The sequence below is a fragment of the Sesamum indicum genome, linkage group LG2 (genome assembly GCF_026168435.1).
Source record: "Sesamum indicum cultivar Baizhima isolate 11 linkage group LG2, ASM2616843v1, whole genome shotgun sequence".
Lineage (NCBI taxonomy): Eukaryota > Viridiplantae > Streptophyta > Magnoliopsida > Lamiales > Pedaliaceae > Sesamum > Sesamum indicum.
In genome coordinates this window covers 16,830,246-16,844,803 of record NC_142658.1, presented here as the reverse complement: position 1 = coordinate 16,844,803, position 14,558 = coordinate 16,830,246, and the positions used below count along the sequence as shown (strand labels likewise).

Sequence of the window (14,558 nt, the reverse complement as noted above, 5' to 3'; positions counted from 1 at the left end):
TATATATATATATATTTTATAAATATAGATTAAGTTTATATTATTATAAATATCCTCTTGTTCTTTATTCCCATTATTAGACAATATATTTTTATAGGATATTTAAAATTTAAATGGAATTTAAATGTTAATTAGAAGTATTAGAAAAGTAGAGTCAGAATTCTTGTCTCTTGTTTATTAGATTACAAGTCTTCCATTTTTAATTTAAGATAAATAAATGGGGGAAAATGCAAGCAACATCCTTGTGATATTGTAAATGAGTAAATTACCTCCTTATGAAAATATAAATAGCGATTTACCTCTGGATTCCTGTATTTTTTAAAATACAACAATTTACCCCCTTGTGATTTTTAAAATAATGCAATTAACCTCCATTTTAAAAAGTACAAAAGACAAATTGCTATATATTTTTTTATAGAGAAATAATATACTCATTTTTAATATCACAATGGGTTAAATTACTACTCACCCTAAATAAATGTGTAGAACAGTTAGAATGTCCACTTTCAAAAATCTAGTTTGTGCAAAGACCACAACCCCAAAAGGGTAATTAAACCAAGAAATGATCATAAAAGTAGGTAGTGATTGAGGCGAAGAAAAGTTGGAAATTGGTGAAAGAACTTTGATCAATATTCTTTCTCTTTTACTGTAATGTTTCCTTTTGATCTATAATATACTTTAACTTTTCCTTCACAAAAATACACCGATCATATACCCCAAACTTGGTATTAATCCTCACAGTGCCAAGAAAATTTAAATAATTTACACTAAACCATGTTATTTTCTTACTATGTTTTGTTTGTGTCATTGGTAAATGACAATCATCTGTTCTATGAAACATTAACTCTTAATGCAGAGTTGTAAGGGGAGAAATGACAAAAAATTAAAAAGAGAAACACACAAAAGGAAAGAAGAGACAATTATACTTTGTTGATATCTCCACCAGACAACTCCGAAACCTGACTAAGACCAAAATTTCTAGTGTTAGCTTTAGCATTATACTCTCCAAAAGTTGTCCAACTTTTGTTAGACTTATGGCCCCTTACTATGTCTGACTTCACATGTTCGGGCAATCTTAAAGTAAATCTATCTTCTTCGTCCGTATTTCCAATTATTGAATGGCCTGTTGAGTGTGATCTAGAGTACTTTTGTGCCTGATCATCTTCTTCATCTGTGCTAGAAGAAACAATCAGGTCTTTATGATCTCTACCCCTTCGTTCATCTTCATTTTCATCCTTGATTGTGATGCTAAAACTGTCTTCAGTCAGCTCGTTTTCGTTTATCTCATGCATGACATTGCTGGCATAAATAGGAGACTTCACCGGTGATTGCACCGGTGAATCGAGCTTCCTCCTACAGACCGGGCATGTCTTATGCGACTCGAGCCAAAGGTCTATGCATTCTTGGTGGAATACATGGCAACATGCTGTCAACAGGCGAAGCACGTCGCTAGCATCAAACTCAACCAAGCAAATGGCGCACTCTAGCCCATATTTTTCCTTCCTATAATCTTTGACAGTTGAATAGATGAAAGTTGGAAAAGACTGTACAATCAAAGGATCGAGACCACCGGCCGCAGTGGATGAAGTGGCGCCACCTACCGGAGTGCCGGTGGGGCTATGCCGGAGATGCCAGGTGTGCAGTATGTTCTGCATGAAACATCGACAAAAATATATAGAAAAAAAACCCACAAAAAAAAATATAAGGAGGATAATTGTGAGGATAATGGTGATTGGGGGATATGTATAAGGTTGTGGTGTTTGAGGTGGCGGCGGCGGAGGTTGGGCGGAGCCTGTGGCCATTGCCCCAGGCAAAGGTTGGGCGGAGCCTGTTGCCATTGCTCCAAGAATTGAAAGGAAAAAAGAGCCAAAGAACTTTTAACTACTGGTCAAAGATGAATATATTCGGCCTTGACCTACCTTTGTAGGGTCAAGATGAATGATGAAGAGAAAGAAGAGGCAAAACTTGGGTTGAATATTTTTGGTGTTCAAAAATATTATTAGTTGACAGACTAGAGAGAGTAGAATTACTACAACGAGACAATCAAGGAGAAGCATTAGTTCAGTTTCTTTTCTTATTATGTTCTAAAGCTGTCTTCGACAACGCGCGTGTATCACATGCGTCATTACATTATAAGATATTTTTATCAAAAAATAAAAAATAAAAAACGTACGTTGACATTAATATTGCATGTTGTTGATAACCTCGTCAATCTGGTAAAATCAACAATAATGTGGCTTAATGGTCAGTTTTCCTTGTGCGGCCAAATTTGGAGTCATTGAGCAAGTCGTTAGAGGAGTGGTGAAAAATGTGAAGATCCTGTCTGATCCTAAGCATTTTTGTGCCTAAGTTTACTTTGGTACATAACTCTTGCACTACAGAAAAAGGGCTTCATAGTGATGGTATTTTCGACAAAATTTCTGATGGTCTAACAAAGATTTTATAATTTTTTAAGTGTCCAATTCATCAAAAATATTATTCTATTACAACTTATGAGAGTAGTCAGTAGGATCGAATTCATAAAGATTGATTTTAAATTAATTTCTACAAATAAAATACAAAAATAAAAGAGGGGGGGTTTGTTTAAAGTCTAAATCTAGAAAACAAAATAAAGAAGAGAAATAAATATGAAAAGAAAGATTTCTAGTTAAAGACAGAATCATACTTGATTCAACTGTTGATCATAGATACAAAGATGACAATTATTCATGATAGATAAATTGGTTATGGTCATTAGTATGACCTAACAACCTCATATCTTCTTACCTTGTCATTAGTCAAGAAAGTCCATTAATTAATTCTCTAGTTAGTAAACAATTCTCTTACTTGAGGGATGTCTTCTCAATGTTTCTCGTAAGAGGTTTCCTGCACTTTTTCTTGGAGGATGCCTTCTTAAGTCTCCTTAGCAGGGGTTCCTTTCGTCTCTCTTGAAGGATGCCCCCTAGACTTTCTTAGTAGGCGGGTCCCTTTCAACTTTCTTGAGGGATGCTTCTTTAGACCTCCTAGGTAGGAAGATTCCCTTCAACTTTCTTAAGGGATGCCTCCTTAACTTTTCTTGCATATGAGTACTTAAATATTATATCTTGAAATATACTTGCATAAAGAAGTAATGAATATAAAGGGTATGAAGGCTTACAAGGGGAGTCCCGGAGGCTCCTTCGATGATGGAGGCCGGCCTAAGCTTTGGCAGGGCTTAGTCCTATATGGTTTTTATGCCTCATTTTAAGAAATATAATAAATCATACATTTCTGAGAGGGATGTATCCAAAGAGAGAGGGGCTCTGTGATGTCCGCAGATGTAGACTTGGTAGGGAGAGCCCTACAAGAGGACTGGTTGGGGGATGTCGTTCAAGAGGATGGTTTTAGAAGGGGTCCTTCAGGAGGACTTATTAGAGGATGCCCTACAGGAGGAATTTTTAGAGGGAGTCCTTCAGGAGGACTTATTAGAGGATGCCCTATGGGATGACATTTTTAGAAGGAATCCTTCAGGAGGACTTATTGCAAGATGCCAGATATTTTAGAGGGAGTCATTCAGGAGGACTTATTGCAAGATGCCAGATATTTTAGAGGGAGTCATTCAGGAGGACTTATTGGAGGGTGCCATGCGGGAGGATATTTTTAGAGGGAGTCCTTTAGGAGACTTGTGGGAGGGTGCTCTGCATGTGATGGAGACGCCCTTCTTTGTGCACAATACTTCTTGATGTTGTGAATGTTCTAGGGACGTGATAGTGGACGTCCTTCAAAGTCTTCGAGCTCGTAAGCCCCTCGCACTATTACTGCTGTAACCTTGAAGGGTCCTTCCCAATTGGGGTCTAATTTTTCCATCGATTTCAATGCGTCCACTCTTTGCAATACAATGTCCCCTACTTGAAAACTCTGTGTCTTTACCCTCCTATTACAGACATTGACCATGGTATTCTTGTATCTTTGAATACGAATGGAAGTTTTTTTCCTCAATTCTTCAATGAGGTCTAAGTTCTCTTTCAATAACACAATATTGTTTTCTTCAGAGAAATGTAGGATTCTGTGGGAGGGTACTCCCGACTCAGCTGGAATGATTGCCTCGGTCTCATACACGATGGTGAAGACACTTTGTCCTATGGATCCCCGAGGGTTGTGTGATATGCCCATAGGACACTGGTTAATTTTTTTTATCCAATTTTTTTTATCGTCTCTTAATCCCTTGGATGTGGATTCAGTTGGTAACCTCCACTTGCCCGTTGGCTTGGGGGTGTGCGACTGATGTGAATCTCTGCTTGATACACAGACCTCTACACCAGTGTTGTATTTATGGCCTTGAAATTGTTGTCCATTATCTGAGATTATTTGCGAGGGAGCCAAAAGTAGCAAATGATGTTCTTCCATATAAATTTCATCACCTTTGTTTTTGTAATGCGGGCGAGTGATTCAATTTCCAATCACTTGGTAAAATAATCAATGGCTACTAGCAGAAATTTTCTTTGACCAGGTGCTAGGGAGAATGGTCCCACAATATCTATCCCTTATTGTGTGAAAGGACATGGTGATAGCATGGTTGTCAAGGGCTCCGCAGGTCAATGTATGAGGGAGGAATGTTTTTGGCATTTCTCTCATTTGATCACTAGTTGCTTTGCATCTTGTTTCATGGAACATAGAAGTATCCTGACCGCAATGCTTTGTTCTCGAGCACCCAAGTGCCCGCATGCGTTCCACAACAGCCATTGGGTATTTCTTTAAGAATATGAACTCCTTCTGACTTGGATAAATATCAGAATAGATGATACGTAAAGGATTTCTTGTAGTAGAAAATGAGCAACTCGAACTTTAAGCCTGACAACCTCCCATCTGTTATGTGGGAGGCGTCCTTCTTCAATCCATCGGATAACAGGGGTCCTTTAATCCTCTGAGTAGGATATGGCTTGAATACAAATGGGAGCTTTTGGTTTAGGAAGGTATTGATTGTATGGTGATGTGCCTCATTCTACAATCTTCTAGAGCACTGGTTAATTTGGAGAGGCAGTCGGCTTTAATGTTTTCCTTTCTTGGGATTTGTACAATTTGAAAGCTTTCAAATTCCATTTTTAGTTCCACGATCTGCTATAGATATTGTATCATGTTTTCTTCTTTGGCTTTGTAGGATCCTTCCACTTGCTTCACTATCAGTTGGGAATCTGAATAAGCTATCACATGTCTAGCTCCCATGCAAATGCCTCATATCAGCCTCGTTGTTGGAGGCATTGAATCCAAATTTAACAAGGAACTCCAGGTCTTCTCCTTGGGGTGAGGTGAAGACTATACCTGCACCACTATCTTGAGTTGTGGATGATCCGTCTACATGCAATAGCCATTTCTCAGCTTGAGGGTGCCTTCTTCAGATGTTCCTGCAGACTCAAAGACAAAATCGGCTAGGGCATAGACTTTGATGGTAGTTCGGGGCAAATAAGAGATATTGTATTCACTCAATTCTACTGCCCACTTCACCAATCGTCTTGAGGTGTCTGGCTTACCCAGTATTCTACTGCCCACTTTACCAATCATTCGATGTGATCGGGACTTCTATTTGGGTAGAATGGTTATTCCATGGGCGATTACAAGACACATCCATTTGGACTGTCCTAGAACACCGGGGACCATAGGGGTGGAAAAGTTATTGCGGTTGCGGACTTGGATAAGATCAGTGGTGGATTACCAAGTTGGAGATGGGACGAGTTTCTACCTATGGAAGGACTCGTGGAACCACATAGGCCCTCTTATCCATAGATTCCCATGAGGGACTGCTTGCTTGGACCTTCATGAATCTACCTTGTTGAGTGCAGTTGTACATGAGGGACAGTGGAACTGGCATCATATTACAGATAGGGAGTGCTCAGAGATTAAAATAGTGTTACCACAGATCTATGGGGGTGACGATCGTATTCGGTGGAAGTGTTCAACTGGAAGCCCCACCACTCACGAGCTTTATCAAATCTTTATTCCACTTGGACCTAAAGTAGAATGGAATTCACTACTTTCAGGATCTTTGAAAATTCCTAGATATATGTTCATCTTATGGCTTGCTATTTTGGGCAAACTTGTCACCACGGATAAACCTTGGTTATCTCACCTAGGAAACTACGTGCTTTGTAATGATGATATGGTAGAGTCATACGACCACCTCTTCTTCCGACGCAGATTTAGTAGACGATGCCTTTACTCTGTTCAGCACATTATTCGATTCCAATGGCCCAATAGGGGTTGGGCAAGAGATATTGAGTGGGCAGCAAGGAAATGGTGAGGGAAGCACATCATCAATATTGCATACCATGCCTTACTTAGTGCGATTGTGTACCACATATGGAGGGAGCGGAATATGAGACGATTCCATCATGAGGAGAAGACGCCCAGTACTGTAGCTAACTTAATTGTAAATGATGTTAGACAGCGTATTCTTAGCGTTGAGTTAGCTAGTTCGATTAGTACATATGCATTATACCGACTGTGGCGCATCCCCTGGCCTGCTGAGGCTACCGCCTGAAAAGGAGCATTGTTGTACTATACCTTTTTACTTATTAATGAAAATTCTATTTACCCAAAAAAAAAATTAGTCTTTACTCCAATGGGATGTGAAAAGAAGTATGGGCATAGCCTTCTAGTAGTGATGACCAATGCGAGGGTCATCTTTGTTACGAGAGTATATATATATATATATATATATATATATATATATATTATATAAGTTAAGAAATGAGGAAAAAAAACTATCTAAAGATAGTCATTTAAAATCATGATGAGTGGAAAAATTAACAATAATTATTTAATTTAAAAAAATAAAAAATTGTCATATCAATAAAGTAAAATCACCAGTAGGGTGCTCTTCAATTATATACAGTATACATATTAATAAGAAGAAAAAATTTGTTAATATTGCACATCTTGGAAATTAGCGTGGACGTGGCTCAGTGATGGAGGCATCATTTCTAGATGAATGAGTAGATGGAGTCGGATTCCTCTCTAACGACCTACGAAACTCCAAGCTGTTGGACATGAAAAATGCAGGCGGCGAAGGCACCGGTAAAGTGGTGGAGAAGCTGTTGAGCATGAGAACAACTGAAGCCATTGTTGGTCGGTCGGTCGCATTTTCTTGGACACACAACAGACCGATGTGAATGCATCTCAAGATGTCTGCCTGAGAAGCTGTACCAGACATCAATACCGGGTCTATGATGCTTGTTGCTGTTCCCTCGTGCCAATTTCTCCATGCCTGTGCAAGTGTAAGACTACCTTTAGTTAGGTATCAAACATCAATGTTTATACGCTGAAAATATGGTATGTTCTATCCACGAACTTACGAAACTAATCAGCATGTCTCCTCCATTCTCCCCATCCCGGAAAGAGTTGTTCTTCCGTCCGCTAACAATTTCAAGAACCAGCACGCCAAAGCTAAAGACATCTGTTTTCACAGAGATTCGTCCATGATTTGCGTATTCTGGTGCCATGTATCCACTGCAATTGCTAAGTTGTAAGAATATTTGGCCTATGTATGTATACTGATTAAAGAGAAAATAAATGATATATACTTGTTAGATTTATGAGGGTGTAAGACTTACTATGTCCCAACAATTTTGCTTGCACAACCTGCACTTTGATCATCTTGGTCAAATTGTTAAGTTGTGAAGATTGATTTGAAGAAGAAAAGGATAACCTGATTCAACTTAGAATTCCCAAGTTGAGTTGGAGAAGGATAACCCGATTCAAAGTTGAGTTGGAGAAGGATAACCTCATTCAACTTAGAAATCCCAAGTTGAGTTGGAAAAAGGATAAGTCATGGCTATATATACTACTCTTATTAGCATTGTTTTAATAGAGCAAAGTAGAATAGAGTAGAGAGAAAAGAAAGAGTTGAGACGAGGGTGAGTGTTGTCTTTCACGTGTGGTGAAGACTTGCATACAAGTGTGTGTGTGTTGTACTCCTCAATTTTCCTCCTCTTTGAGTATTTTCTCCTGGCTTGGTATCGCCCCCAGACGTAGGATTTATATCCAAACTGGGTTAACAAATTCGTGCGTCTTTTATCGCCTTCATATTCCACCTGTTATCCATCTTAACCCGATCCATTTCCTAACAACTGGTATCAGAGCCTGGTTCAAGGAGTTAAGATGGAGGGAAAGTTTCCAGTCGAACGGTTCAATGGTTCCGACTTTGGGTTTTGGCGTATGCAGATGGAGGCCTACCTGTACGGGAAGGACCTGTACGAACCACTTGCAGAGAAGTCCGAGAAGACGAGTGATGAAGAATGGAAGGTGCTCGATCGAAAGGCGATGAGCGCAATAATCCTGTCGCTCTCTCGGAATGTCGCCTATCATGTGAAGGGAGCAAAGAGCACGAAGGAAGTTCTACAGACTCTTGCCGATATGTACGAGAAACCCTCAGCAATGAACAAGGTTATGCTGATGAAAAAACTATTCAGGTTGCAGATGGAGGAGAGGAAGTCGGTGGCCGATCACCTCAATGACTTCAACCAACTCACGACACAGCTGGCGTCTGTGGATATCGTGTTTGACGATGAGGTAAAAGCGTTAATTTTGCTTTCATCTTTACCTGACAGTTGGGATGTGGTTGTTACTTCAGTGAGCACTTCGTCTGGGAAGGAGAAGATGAAGTTCGACAACATCAGAGACATGATGTTGAACGAGGAAACCCGTAGAAAGCAAACGGGTGGATCATCTGGCTCTGCGCTACATACAGAGTCCAGAGGGAGACCTGACACACGGGGTAAATACCGTGGAAGGTCAAGGTCAAGGTCCAGGGGGAAGAACAAGGGCAAGAAGGAGATGGTGTGCTGGAACTGCGAGAAGCCCGGACACATGAAAAGCGAATGTCGGGCGCCAAAGAAGGAAAAGGAGGGCCGAACAGCGAATGCCGCGACGGAGGAGATCACGGATGCACTCTTGTTGAGTGTGAGCAGTTCTTCCGATGATTGGGTTGTGGATTCAGGGGCCTCATTCCACTCATGCAGCAACAAAGACATCATGGAGCCATACACCTCAGGTGATTTTGGCTTAGTTTATCTTGCAGATAACAAACCCCTCAAGATTGTAGGAAAGGGAGATGTGCGGATCAAATCAACGAATGGGTCATGCTGGACCCTACATGATGTGAGACACATACCAGGACTGAAAAGGAACTTGATCTCAGTCGGACAGCTGGATAGTGATGGATTCCACACGACGTTTGGAGACGCGAAGTGGAAGATCAGTCGGGGAGCAATGACTTTGGCTCGAGGACTAAAGTCGGGAACGCTCTACATGGCGGGAGGATCTAGTTCAAACATTCCCTTTGCAGGAACTGTATCGCAGGCTAACCTGTGGCACAATCGCTTGGGCCACATGAGCGAGAAAGGAATGAACGTGCTGAAGTCGAAAGGACGGTTGCCCGAGTTAAAATCGGTGGAGGTGGGTCATTGTGAACACTGCGTGTTCGGAAAGCAGAAGCGGGTGAGCTTCTTGACCACAGGAAGAACTCCGAGGAAAGAAAAGTTGGAGCTTGTTCACACCGATTTGTGGGGGCCAGCACCAGTGTCATCTCTTGGTGGATCAACGTACTACATGACATTCGTCGATGATTCCACTAGAAAGGTATGGGTGTATTTCTTAAAAAGAAAATCTGATGCCTTTGATACATTCAGGAGATGGAGGGCACTAGTGGAAAATGAGACAGGTCTACAAGTGAAATGTCTCAGATCGGATAACGGTGGCGAGTACAACAGTGAAGGTATCAAGAATTACTGCGCCGACCATGGAATCCGAATGCAGAAAACAATCCCGGGGACACCTCAGCAAAATGGCGTTGCTGAGAGGATGAACAGAACACTGAATGAGCGTGCGAGATGCATGCGATTGAAGAGCGGACTACCAAAGATGTTTTGGGCAGATGCAGTCAACACGGCTGCTTTCTTGATCAATCGAGGGCCTTCTGTCCCGTTGAACAACAGGATACCAGAAGAGGTATGGAGTGGTAAGAAAGTGGATCTTTCTTTCTTACGTACGTTTGGTTGTTCAGCCTATATTTTGAACGATGATCGGACTAAGCTGGATGCTAAGTCGATTAAATGTACATTCATTGGGTATGGGACTGACGAATTTGGGTATAGATTCTGGGATGATCAAAACCGGAAAATAATTCGTAGCAGGAATGTTATATTCAATGAGGATGTAATGTACAACGACAGGAAGGTAAGCCCGGACGATGACAAGAAGGAAAGGGAATTTGTTGATCTCGATATTTCAAATTCCGGGATCATGAGACCAGCAGATACGGATTCAGTGGGAGTTCAGACGGACGAAACCGAACAAACGGAGATAGAGCCAGAACCAGTATCGGAGGAACCGATTACTGAAAGCAGCACACCCTTGGCACTAGGTCGAGAACCGAGGCTGAGAAGGGCCCCAGATAGGTACTCCCCCTCTCTTTATTACTTGCTTTTTTCTGATTGTGGAGAACCCGAATGTTACGCAGAGGCAGTCAATGATGTCCACAAGAGCAAGTGGGAGCTTGCGATGAACGACGAGATGAACTCGTTGAAGAAAAACAACACATGGGAATTGTGTCAGCTCCCAAAAGGAAAGAAGGCCCTACAGAACAGATGGGTCTATCGGGTTAAGGAAGAATCAGACGGGAAGAAGCGGTACAAGGCAAGACTCGTAGTAAAGGGATTCCAACAAAGATACGGTATTGACTTTACTGATGTTTTTACACCTGTTGTCAAGTTAACTACTATTCGTCTTGTGTTGAGCATGGTAGCGGCAGAGAACTTGGAGTTACAACAGATGGATGTAAAGACAGCCTTCCTACACGGGGATCTTGAGGAGGAGATATACATGGTACAACCAGAGGGGTATAATGGAGATGATCAGCAGGTGTGTCGCCTGAAGAAAAGCCTGTATGGATTGAAACAGGCTCCGCGGCAGTGGTACAGGAAGTTTGACAACTTCATGCTAGAGATAGGTTTCTCTAGATGCAATGCTGATCATTGCTGCTACGTGAAGAGGTTCGATGAGTTTTTTATCATTCTACTCCTGTATGTTGATGACATGTTGATAGCAGGATCAAATGTCAAGGAGATCAATAGGCTCAAGGATCAGTTATCGAGGAAGTTTGACATGAAAGATCTTGGCGAAGCAAGACAGATATTGGGCATGAAAATCACAAGGGACAAAGGTATTGGTAAATTATGGTTATCTCAATCTGATTATATTGAGAAGGTATTATGCAGATTCAAGATGGAAAATGCAAAACTGGTTGGAACGCCATTGGGAAATCAGTTCAAACTATCCAACAGTGATTCGCCCCAGACTGACTCCGAACGTGCAAAGATGAGAGTCACACCGTATGCCTCAGCAATTGGGAGCCTGATGTATGCTATGATCTGTACTCGACCGGATATAGCACATGCAGTGGGAGTAGTTAGCCGTTTTATGAGCAATCCAGGAGTGATGCACTGGGAAGCTGTGAAATGGATTCTTAGGTACCTGAGGGGTACTAAGGACCGAGCATTGGTGTTTGGTAAGGGCAAGCTTACCTTGTTTGGGTTTGTTGACGCTGATTTTGCAGGGAGTGACTATGACAAAAGGAGGAGCACTACAGGGTACGTGTTCACATATGGCGGTACAGCCGTATCCTGGGTCTCAAAGTTGCAGAAGGTTGTCACACTGTCCACGACGGAAGCTGAGTACGTGGCAGTTACTGAGGCAGCTAAGGAGCTCATTTGGCTGCAACACTTGTTGGGTGAATTAGGGAAACCTCAGGCAGATGTGATTCTTCATAGCGATAGCCAGAGTGCGATCCATCTGGCAAAGAATCCCGCGTTCCATTCGCGGACAAAGCACATCGAGATCAAGTACCATTTCATCCGACAACTTCTGGAGAAGAAGGCACTGCAGCTGGAGAAGATCCAAGGAGAAAAGAATCCTGCGGACATGCTGACCAAGGCGGTTGCGATGGCGAAGTTGAAGCTGTGTACGGCTTCGACTGGCCTTGATGACTAGAGTAGACAAACCCGGCGGTACCAAGAAAGAAGTGGAGAAAAGCTAATCAATCTTCAAGTGGGAGATTGTTAAGTTGTGAAGATTGATTTGAAGAAGAAAAGGATAACCTGATTCAACTTAGAATTCCCAAGTTGAGTTGGAGAAGGATAACCCGATTCAAAGTTGAGTTGGAGAAGGATAACCTCATTCAACTTAGAAATCCCAAGTTGAGTTGGAAAAAGGATAAGTCATGGCTATATATACTACTCTTATTAGCATTGTTTTAATAGAGCAAAGTAGAATAGAGTAGAGAGAAAAGAAAGAGTTGAGACGAGGGTGAGTGTTGTCTTTCACGTGTGGTGAAGACTTGCATACAAGTGTGTGTGTGTTGTACTCCTCAATTTTCCTCCTCTTTGAGTATTTTCTCCTGGCTTGGTATCGCCCCCAGACGTAGGATTTATATCCAAACTGGGTTAACAAATTCGTGCGTCTTTTATCGCCTTCATATTCCACCTGTTATCCATCTTAACCCGATCCATTTCCTAACACAAATAACCGTGCGGTACCAAAATCTGCTATTTTGGGGTTCATTTCTCCATCCAGAAGGATGTTGCTAGCTTTGAGATCACGATGAATAATACGGAAACGGGAATCCTCGTGTAGATAAAGAAGTCCCCTGGCAATACCCCCTATGATTTTGTAACGCTTATCCCAGTCGATATAGAAACGTTTGATCCGGTCTACATGTCCAATGAGCATGACGTTAGAGCTTAAAACATTCATAACATACGAGCAACCAATAATGAAAACGGAAGCAAATCTTACCAAATATGAAATGGTCTAGACTTGCGTTTGGAACGAATTCGTATATAAGAAGCCTCTCAAGTCCCTCTAGTGCAAATCCCAATAGCCTAACCAAATATCTGTGCTGAAGTTTGGCCACTAACAAAACTTCATTCTTAAATTCGACATCTCCTCGCACTGAACGCCTAGACAACCTTTTGACTGCTATTTCTTTGCCGTTTTCAAGTTTTCCCTAAGACACACATAAAACATAAGTTAACTGAGGTCGAACTAAATTCTATAAGCCTATACATCAGTTATTTGTTAATTCCCAGGTGGTGTAACCATATCTATGTCCAAATACCTTGTAAACAACTCCGAATCCACCTTGTCCCAGCTTGTTACCATCAGAGAAATCATCAGTGGCAGCTCTAATTTTGCCAAAATCATATTGCAGGGATTCTGTAGCGCTCATCCCCTCATTAGCTGAATTAATTGAACAAGTGAAAGACAAAAAGTTTAGTCGAACTAATTAGCTGATGAAGTAGATACGGCAGAGTTCATATACCATAAACAAACAAAGAAAACACCTACACGGGATAGTTTCCACTGCCTTCTTCTTTGTTCTCTTTCTCAGGCTGAAGCCAACACAGATAGCTACTACTAGACACGCAACCACTGTAGCAACAATGATTATGACAGTTGTTCGAGTTGTATTATCATTGCCTTGTCCTGCAAAAATCCAATTATCGTAGTCTTATTAAATTCCCCTTCTTGATAGACGTCGATTCATCAAATTTCCAAGCAGGTCTCGTCTTAGAGAAAATGCGGATAAAAGAATTGATCACCTGGCGGTGCGGGCAGTGGTGGGGGAAGCACTGGTGTAGGTGCAGGTACAGGCGGAGGGGAAGTCATGGACACCGCCGCCTGTGCTTCTTGAATTCTAGTTATGTTGTAAAAACGATCAAGGCGATATTGAAGATTGCAACTGGGCAGCAGTATTATCGCCCATCTTTTACCATCAAGTGGGATACGTTGGGCAGCTGCGGTCAAGCAACCCGAGCAATCCTCCTCGGAGATGTCTGGCGTGCACTGCAGCATAGCATATATCCACTGAAAATTCGGCGCTGTGTGATTCCCTGCTGCAACCTTCATCAGCGAGCCCCCCGAAGCTGCCTGTAGAAGAAGAGCGTCCACCAACGTCCTCAGGTTCTCCTTAAATTGGTCCGGGCTCGAAACGTTAGTCCTATCCCACCCCATAATAACCGGAGAATCAGCCCGATTGCCGAACAAGGACACATTCGAGTAATGCAGCACACAAACGTCTCTCCAAAGAATTGCATGTTTTCGTTCCGGGCATAAATCAAGAAGCTGGATTGTAGCATTTTGGACGCAACTACGACAGGATTCAAGCTGAATATCGGGTCTGCAGAGGGCTAAGGCGTAGGCTCGATCGGGGGGCGCCTCGCCCTGGGATGCGTTGTAGAACCCGCTGTCGTCCATGTTTGAAGAAAGTGACGAAAGGAGGGTGTTGAGATTAGCACTGTATGTGGAGTTGGCAGTGTAGTTACCATCGTTGTAGCACCAGTAGTTTTGGGCAGTGACAAAATCAGAAAGATTTATAAGAATGAGGAGAATCAAAGCCATCCATGCTTGGAACTTCATCATGCTTTTGTTTCTCTGGTGGAAATCAGATACAGAATGCAAATGAGAGAAGCAGGTTTGCTTCCTTCAATCCTGAAGAAGTTTCTTCGTTGGACTAGCTCGATTCCGTGTATAGTCGGTCAGTTCACATT

At 41.9% G+C, this 14,558-nt stretch overlaps 2 protein-coding genes across 2 annotated transcripts; both read right to left on the bottom strand.

The window, feature by feature from the left end:
* Nucleotides 1-765: 765 nt before the first annotated feature.
* LOC105155969 (RING/U-box superfamily protein) lies at nt 766-2,536 on the bottom strand. Its single transcript, XM_011071967.3, has one exon. It carries the CDS (start codon nt 1,836-1,838, stop codon nt 921-923), a length of 918 nt encoding a protein of 305 aa, XP_011070269.1. The 5' UTR covers nt 1,839-2,536; the 3' UTR covers nt 766-920.
* Nucleotides 2,537-2,665: 129 nt separating this feature from the next.
* Nucleotides 2,666-14,430, bottom strand: LOC105156290 (cysteine-rich receptor-like protein kinase 26). Its single transcript, XM_088877421.1, has 8 exons — nt 13,611-14,430; nt 13,357-13,494; nt 13,127-13,248; nt 12,805-13,015; nt 12,533-12,719; nt 7,566-7,619; nt 7,308-7,461; nt 2,666-7,219 (listed from the first exon to the last, which is right to left on the bottom strand). The coding sequence occupies exons 1-8, from the start codon at nt 14,428-14,430 to the stop codon at nt 6,899-6,901; spliced, it is 2,007 nt and encodes a 668-aa protein (XP_088733547.1). The 3' UTR covers nt 2,666-6,898.
* Between the last annotated feature and the right edge of the window lie 128 nt (nt 14,431-14,558).

Excerpts from the sequence above, each read along its gene's own strand:
- LOC105155969 (XM_011071967.3), bottom strand. The coding sequence starts at position 1,838 with ATGGCAACAGGCTCCGCCCAACCTTTGCCTGGGGCAATGGCCACAGGC.
- LOC105156290 (XM_088877421.1), bottom strand. The coding sequence starts at position 14,430 with ATGATGAAGTTCCAAGCATGGATGGCTTTGATTCTCCTCATTCTTATA. Across the intron at positions 13,495-13,610 it reads ACCACTGCCCGCACCGCCAG|GACAAGGCAATGATAATACA; the intron begins GTGATCAATTCT and ends GGATTTTTGCAG. Across the intron at positions 7,620-12,532 it reads GATTTTGGTACCGCACGGTT|ATTTGACCAAGATGATCAAA; the intron begins ATTTGTGTTAGG and ends CACAACTTAACA.